The sequence below is a fragment of the Gadus morhua genome, chromosome 16, assembly GCF_902167405.1.
Source record: "Gadus morhua chromosome 16, gadMor3.0, whole genome shotgun sequence".
NCBI lineage: Eukaryota > Metazoa > Chordata > Actinopteri > Gadiformes > Gadidae > Gadus > Gadus morhua.
In genome coordinates, this window is record NC_044063.1 from 31,488,978 (window position 1) to 31,497,596 (window position 8,619).

Consider the following 8,619-nt stretch of genomic DNA (forward strand, 5'->3'; position numbering starts at 1 on the left):
CTCACCCTGACTGCTCCTGACGAGTTGGCTGTGGCCCTGCGTGGTTTACTCCGCCGTCGGTATTGGAATGAATGGTTGTAAGTCGCTTTGGATAAAAGTGTCAGCAAAGTGCCCTGATGTAAATGTCTCCTCTCACTCCCAGGATGATCCCGTCCAGCAGCAACGACTTCCTGGTGCGTGACCTGGCGGCCGGCCGGTCCTACGACCTGTGCGTGCTTTCGGTGTTTGACGACGCCGTGACCTCGCTGACTGCCACACGTCCGCTGGGCTGCCTGTCCTTCACCACGGAGACTGAGTTCAGCCAGTGCCAGGCCCTGCACAGCCACTTCCTGGGCGGGACTATGATCATCATCATCGGCGGGATCATCGTGGCGTCCGTGCTGGTGTTCATCATCATCCTCATGATCCGCTACAAGGTCTACAGCAACCAGGGCGGCGGCAGCGGCGGCGGGGAGGGCAAGGCGGCCATGTCCCCATCGTCGGGCGCCGGCCCGAGGCCGCAGAGCAATGGTCAAGGAGGAGGGGGAGGGGCGGGGCTAGGGATGGCCATGCCCCGCTCGGCCTCTAAAGTGACTGACAGGCAGGAGGAGCCCCACTCCAGGGTCACGTCACCCGGCCACACGCTGAGAGACACCATGGCGCTGGTGGAGGAGGGCAGCGGCAGCCACACAGGGGCCGCCATGAAGAGGACTGACTGTCTGGCCAATGAGGAGCTGCTGTCGCCCACCAACTCCCGCCTCTCCTCCAGGGTTGCCATAGAGATGAAAAGCAGGGTGCCATCTGTCACCAAAGAACTCACTTCTCCCAACGAACTGACAGGTAGCAAGAGAGAGAGTGTGTGTGTGTGTTTGTGTGAGTGTGAGAAACAATGAAAGCGAAAGAACGAGAGCGGGTGAGCGAGTGAGACATGATGAGGGAGAAAGGGAGTGAGCGAGAGAGAGAGAGAGACAGTGAGAGACACAGAATCAGATTTGAGAGTTCAGCCTTGAAAGGAACCTTTCCATTAGAGAGAGAGATGCAGAGCAGTAAATTATGTTGAGGACTTGCAGAGAACAGAAAGCGGGCAAAACAAAAATAAATCACTCGTCAGAGAGGGAATAAGCAAGTGGGAGGGAGACACGGTGCAACAGAGGAGGAGAGGACGAGGGTTGAACTGTGAGGAATTGAAGAAGTGGGAAAGACAAAAAAGGTGCCACTGCAAGCGAGATTCCGACATTTTAGTTAGTGAGTGAGTGTGACACAGAGAGAGAGAGAAAGAGAGAGAGCACATGCATCTGTTGCATGGGTTGCTAGGGTCTAGTTTTAAATATCGACACTTGTTCTGTATCAGCGTTAAGCGCCTCAAGGGAACGGTTCCAAACGCCATCAAAGAGAGCTTTAAAAAATCGAGTCTCTCATCCCCTTGACAACAGCATCATGCATGTCTTTAAGCCTCCCTCAAATGTTTAAAACGTCATCCATACCACCCACTTATTAATATCCGAGCGATCCTCAATACTGCGAGAGCAGGTGTTTTGGATTCCTGTTTAAAGCGAGCGAGCATGTTTTATTTTACGACCACATAATTAATTCTACCATGTAAACATCCCCCAACAAACACAAAACACCCACCATTCCGGCAGAAATACACTTGAACGTTAAATAAAAGGGGACTTCTTAATGTGCCTCCCTTGGGTGGAATCCCTTACCCCCACTCATCACAAGCTGGTTCAGGGCATACATCGTCAGCACGGGTAACCCAATGGGAATCAAACCCCTCGCCATCACAACTTTAATGTCATGCTCTACCAGTTGGGCAGGACGGACTCCATTTCTTCTGTACAACTGCACGTTACGTGTTATGAAGGACAGGAGTCAGAGGAGGAACCACACGTTTAAAGGAGGACCAGAGTTGTGCCACACCTGGTATAAAGTGCTCCAGTTTTCCGGCGTATCGGGGGCCACCGTTACTCTCTTTGTAGAACCAAGATACGAGGCTTCGGTAATATAGTGCCACATCGAGCAGCGAGAGTGACATCGGAGAGGTGGGAGCAAGACAGGTGTGAGAGCGAGCAAGGTCGCCCAGTCCTGCATCCCACCACGCCGTGAGGAGAGGGATATTTGGGTTCCTAGGGACACGTAAACTTTGGCTGCCCTTTGCAACTGCCTGTTTTCTTCTAGGTTCTGACACATAGCTGGAGGCTTCAAAGTGAAGGGAAAGCAGAGTAGTGTAGGAATGCTATGTAAGCTGCAGGGCTCAGGGCTCAGAACGCAGAATCCATTATCAGCTAAAAAGATTTGAGACGCTATTCCTATTTTTTTTTAAGAAACGTTTCCGAGATATAACGTTAAAACTGATTTTGGTTTCTTCGTTGGTCATATTGAGGTTTCCATGAGGTGGTTACAGAGCTGACAGATACTTTGTTTTATTGTCTGGATATATTTGAAGGCCATGGTAAGGAACAGGCCAGAAGTGGGTTTAAATATATATACATTTACATTTACATTACAAATGTAAATGTAAAATATAGATATGTAGATATGGCTTTGGGAAGATATATAGACAATGCCAAGCCTTGTCGCTTTCTATTTGTTCAATATGCTATTCTTATATCCATTGAACTTTCTAGGACAATATTCCACCTGAATCCTCAGTGATACATCTTCTAATGTAATCCCGTCCCTGTAGCCCGCCTAACGTAGACTTCAAGTCCACAGCTTTCAGAAGAATTATTCTTATACATTTAGAATAACTTTGAAAAGGCATTATTTGGGTTACATTTCAGCTCGGAGAGGACCAACTTAGGTAGGTGAATGTAGCCAACTGATTTGCTCACATTATGAAGAGAGGGTCCAGGCATCCTTTCAATTTATCGCAAGGTTCAACGTTGAATTCAGCAGGTACATCAAATTGAGACAAGAACATACCTGATCAAATATACATAATAAGATACCAGTATTCTGTGATGCAATTTACACATACCAAAACCACTGCTGTAGTCTGCTATATTTCTAGGTGAGGAAATCTAAACTGTAACATACTGATTATTCGTAAAAAATAATATGCAGTATCAGTTTTTTGTGGTTAGACCTCTCCAGTGCTAAGCATGGTCAATCACTCTTCCCCAGTCACACAGGCCCACTCAGAGGACCTGGGCCGGGTCAGCAGCCCCGGGATAGCTGGGCAGACCATTTTACATGAGGGGCTGAAATAGCTGACTGGTAATTCTTTATCTGGGGATGGGGTGGGGTGAGGTGGGGGGGCTGTGTCATTCAATTGGCCCACGTAAATGAAGTTAGATGAGATGACATTGAGGCTCACGCTTATAACGAACAGCAGTAGCCAAATATGGAATGGCGGCTTAGCCAGTAAGTGCTGGAGCAATTTGAACTTTCATCACCTCCACTGGAGTTTACGAGTGGGCTTGACACGGCACGCGTTGACATTGCTAGCCTGCGCACGCCTGCAACAAAGAGCATTCTTTTCACTCCTCACTCGAGCTCCAACTGACATCTTTTGCATTGCATGAAATTTGCATTTTTAAAATTGGTAAGGACACTGACTGTGTTTTGTAACCTAACCACACACTAGTGGGACAGCAATAAAGGGCACAACGGTTATAGAGACTGGGAAGACTGGGAAAAATGTGTGTGTGCGTGTGTGCGTGCGTGCGTGGGTGTGTGTGTTCGGAGCAGATCAGGACATGCTAATTAATAAGTTAACCATAAATAACTCGACAGAATGTGAGCAAAACCCCTCCATTGCCAACCAACTTTGTTGGAGTGTGGATGTTACTGCCAGAAGAACAAAGTTCATCCGTTTCCCTGTTGGCCTAATAACCTTGTGTATCCTGTGCTCACATAAGATTGAAGTGTGTCATCGCAACTTCGAAAAAAGCCAACCTTTTACATGTAGTTGTACCTCGGTAGACTGAGAAAACAAAGATAACACCCAACAATTAAACGGCAGGGAGAGCACTGTTTGTGTAGCAACACAGGAGGTAGTGCAGCAGATGTCACCCACACTATACATAATGGCAAGTAGTAATTTTGGCCTCATGCACCAACCATTGTTTTACTCAAGGTGCTGCTGTCCCAGCAGTTCTATCATAGGCGTGGGTCATTCAAATGTATCACCCAAGTGGTAATAAACAGCTTATTTATTTAATGCTGACTTCTAATGGTAAAAACATGTGTGGGAGGACATCTTTTCTGTTATTCATCCAAAAAGCCTGAAGCAATGGTAGTAAATCCTGCATCCGCCTGCAACTCACCCCGACATAATACCTGCCTCCCTATTAATAACTAATGAAATTATCATTCAGATGAACATTTTGGACATCTTGGACGTGGTACAAAATACAAATTGAATAAACAGAGAGAGAGAGAATTCCCTGAGATGTCTGTTTGGCCGGCAGTTATCACAAACATAGTTGAGAAGCTGTTAAGCGGAGGAATAGCACCAAACGCCAATAAGGGACATACTGTACAGGACATTATACAAAAGCAGCCTGCATCTGCTCAGAAACAAGACTCCTTCCCCATCTGGAGCAACGCGCCCCTAGTGCCCCCAACCACTGTTAACAAGGTGCCAGCAGCTTTTCCAGAAGCCGCGTCAGCCATTTTGAATGGGTGGGGGAAAATCCTGTTTTTATATTGTTTTGAGCAAAGCTTGTTGTGTAGCGCACTAACAATGGAGGTGGCGGGGGCGGCAACAGGGGCTTATGAGTCCGCAGAGGTTGTGTGCGGGACTGCTCTGGCTGAGGCTGTATCCACGGTGTGGCTTACACAGGATGCTGCAATGCAGAGAAAGACATCATTGATCTGATCAGAGAGCAGGCTGCAGTGAGTCACGGGGCCCGAGGAGGAGAGGGCCTGACACATCACTAGAAAGGCCCCTCTGTTGTGGGAAAAAGAACCTAAACAACCAGCAGCCCTGCTGGCGTTAACATAGCACAGCTTGTTAAAAAACGTTTTTCTGTTCCTGTTCTTTGAAGGTGCGTTCTACTACCCTGATGTGTGGTGTATAATGGAGAGGGAACACTTGCCGTGTTTTTGTGTGTTTATGGGAATTGAAAAAGTGCTGCCCCTTGATGAAAGTTTTCCTGGCAGTTTCCTCTTTTGTGTTCTTCTTTAATAAAATGGAGCCTGATGGAGTCCTCAAGCAGACACATTGTGTGTGTGTGTGTGTGTGTGTGTGTGTGTGTGTGTGTGTGTGTGTGTGTGTGTGTGTGTGTGTGTGTGTGTGTGTGTGTGTGTGTGTATGTATGTGTGCGGGGTCCGAGTGTTTGTGCCAGAAAATACACCTTTATTGATTAGAAGGTAACCTGATCATTAAGCTCAGTGATCGTGATCGCTGTGTGAGTACAAATTTGACATTTTAAAAAGACCACTTAAAAAAGAGCAAGAATAAGGAAAGCAGTGCTGGATGGAACAAGTCATTCAGATTCCAGAGGTATGTATCGGTCAGTGCGCATGTAGGGAGGAATAGATTGCAGGGATGCATTTTTTAATGGGTCGGTGTTCACTATGGCTCTCCTTTTGTGTTTGTTAGGGTAAGTGTTAACATATGCTCTTAGGGGAATGCAAGGATGCGAATGCAAGCGAGTGGACAACTATGATAAGAAAAGGATGTGTGTAGCGAAGTGTGAGCATATGAGAGAGACCATGTGTGTGTGTTTTTGTGTGCACGTGTTTCTGTGTGTGTGTGTGTGTGTGTGTGTGTGCGTGTATGTGAATGTTTGCATGTGTGTGCTCCCCCCTGGCCCGCCCATGACCCTGCAGCATGCTGTCCTCCATGTTGTTCACTCTATCATCCCTCCTCTCTGTGTCACTCCATTGGCATGGCCCCATTCCTCACCCCTTCTCATCTCTCTCTCACCAGCCTTTGGATCTATTATCCTCCATCTTTTCTATCATGGTCCTGCATTTTGCCCTTGCACTAAATCTGACTATCTGATAGGGCTGAGCAATGCATAGATATTACATTGTGATATAAGACTAGATATCGTCTTTGATTTTTGGATATCGTACCATCTTGATTGAGCATAAGTATTGGCTTTGTTGGTTTTAAAGGCTGCATTTCAGTACTTTTCTGAACTCAACAGACTGTTTTAGCTGTTGCCTTTACCAACTCATTATATCTAAATCACTGATTAGATTTATCCAAAATCCCATGCGTGTAATTTTCTTGTGAACGTAATAATAGTCATCCTAACAGTGTTGAGGTGACATCAATGAGGAGGAAGGTCAAAAACATCAGTATTTGGTTCCGTCTATATTGCCCAGCCCTACTATCTGATATTTTTTCGATATTATGTTTCATCACCTTTTTTTCTATCTTCCCTTCACTCTATCACTATCATCCATCAATTGCTCTTGTCTCTCTCACTCTTTCCACATGCCTTTCTCTCACTCTCTCTATACATCCCGTTCTCTCTCTCTCTCTCTCTCTCTCTCTCTCTCTCTCTCTCTCTCTCTCTCTCTCTCTCTCTCTCTCTCTCATATCCCTATACTCTCTCATTCCTATATTCTCTCTCTCTCTCTCTCTCTCTCTCTCTCTCTCTCTCTCTCTCTCTCTCTCTCTCTCTCTCTCTCTCTCTTTCTCTCTCTCTCTCTCTCTCTCTCTCTCTCATCCCTATACTCTCTCTCTCTCTCTCATCCCTATACTCTCTCTCTTATCCCTATATTCTCTCTCTCCACATCCCGGACTGTGTCTCTGTCTTTCTGTCTCACGGTTGCCCGGGCAGCAGACGGTGGGTGGCCTCAAACTGTCGCGTGGAGAGACTATACGATCTAAGGGCCCTGGCAGAGGCAGTGGGCGGACCCCGACACAGCAAGAGTAATGTCTGCCACTTTCGGATGCCCCACATTGATAATTCCCCCCCCTTACATTCCCCCTTTCATTCTCACACTTCATTCCCTCCACCCTGGCCTCTTTGCCCTGGCTGCCTCTCCCCATGTCCCTATTCACCGACACAAAGTCTTATTCTCCTCCACAGCTCCTCTTTCATTTTTGGTTAACCTTATCTTATCCTCTTTAACCTTTCCCCCGGCTCCCCTGTCTTCTAATCAATTAAGTAACTTCTGTGCGTCTATACTGTAACTTTTTATTTCAACTCCTTCTGCAGGAAATCAATCATTGTAGTCTGGGATTTTTGAAAAATGCAACAAGAAAGCTTTTCCCCCCGTATCCATCACTGCGCCACTCATGCAGCTTTTTCACTTCCTGTCTTCCATCACCAACCCCATCGCCTCCATCAATCCACCCATACATTCAGCCGTGTGTTTGGGAGGTGATGGAGTGGGAAAGAGACGGGCGTACAGGACAGTTTCATAATGAAGGAGGAGGAGGGGGAGGGCTGGGGGGGTAGGTGGTGCTGATGGATGGCTGAACATAAGACAGAGGCATTTTTCTGACAACGGGTAAATAGTAGTTGTAGATCACCGCAGCTGGGAAATATTCCCTTGAGAAAAACACTTGAGGTATAATTTTCCATGACAAATGAAGGCAGTTGATGCGGTCTCTGATACGTTCCTCCAGACGCCATAGCGGACGATCACTTAAGGGGGCGCTACGCCTTACCAGCCTGGCCAGAGTCACTACGCTCTTCTCACAACAGCTTTGGTGGGCAAAATAGAAACATTAAGGAGAAATATGACGTTTACTTCGTATGTTTACCGCCACCAGCCTCTGAAGGGGCTGTAGTTTGATTCTCAATCAGTTTACGGTTCAGTTTGCCTTCCTGTGAAGTGAGTTTGAGTGTAATTCCTCTCCCAATCATTATTAAACAAAAGAAGAGGGAAGTCTTTCAGTGCACACTTTGAGATTTAAAAGGGAATTACAACCTGTGAATAGATTTGGAATAAGTGACAAACATTAAAACATAGCCAACCAACATCCCCCTTGTTCATAAGTTATTAACATTGATTTGGGCATCATTAGCACTTAGCTGTTTTTTTCCAACATCTGTCTAATAAAACACACAGCAACTGTGCTATTAGGAGTATCTTTTAATCTACATATTTCTAAACCCTTTTAAAGTTTACTCCACTGACATTTCCAAAGGTCTTGGCAGAAGAACGATGAATAATGCATTTCCTAAGTACTTCTGTTTCAATCAGAGCCCATCAACGAGTCCATTGTGTTTCCACCAGACCCCCGATGCACTGCAGTTGATAAGTAAACCCCTGGTAATGCTGCTCACACAACAGGCATACCAGTTTACACAGCAGTGGTCGATGTTTTATGTATATAATCTCACTAGTTACCCACAATAGATCAGTCAAGTGACAATACATGATTACAATACAAGAGTTTGTACGGTTATAGTTTAAGAATACCCCAAATGATGCTGGTATCATGACACACCCATACGGTTTTACTATTTCAAATGTAGTCATTTAGCAGACGTTTCTACCCAGAGCCCCTTACAGTAAATTCAGATACATAGGACCAGGTTGGTGTGCAGGTAGACTGTAGAGAGAGCCCAATATACTGAGTCCAACTCAAAATGTGCTGCACTATATACAACTGGAGTTACTATAATGACTCTGATTATGAACCGTGTGGGACTGACTTCAAAAGTCTAACTTCATGTTCTCTCTTTACAGAGCCTTGACATTTCTCTCTGATGGAAA

General features: G+C 46.0%; 1 protein-coding gene across 2 annotated transcripts in view; it reads left to right on the forward strand.

The window, feature by feature from the left end:
- zgc:172282 (leucine-rich repeat and fibronectin type III domain-containing protein 1-like protein) overlaps nucleotides 1-8,619 on the forward strand; it is a 120,120-nt gene that overhangs the window by 94,043 nt on the left and 17,458 nt on the right. Inside the window, exons 9-10 of one of the 2 annotated variants that reach the window (XM_030337044.1) lie at nucleotides 143-819; nucleotides 8,593-8,619. The exon at nucleotides 8,593-8,619 is cut by the window's right edge and continues 1,029 nt beyond it. In XM_030337044.1, coding sequence (XP_030192904.1) covers nucleotides 143-819; nucleotides 8,593-8,600 — 685 coding nt within the window. In that variant the 3' untranslated portion in view covers nucleotides 8,601-8,619. Of the gene's footprint in view, nucleotides 1-142; nucleotides 5,131-8,592 lie in introns of those variants that run through there. The other variant, XM_030337043.1, reaches the window with a different exon arrangement.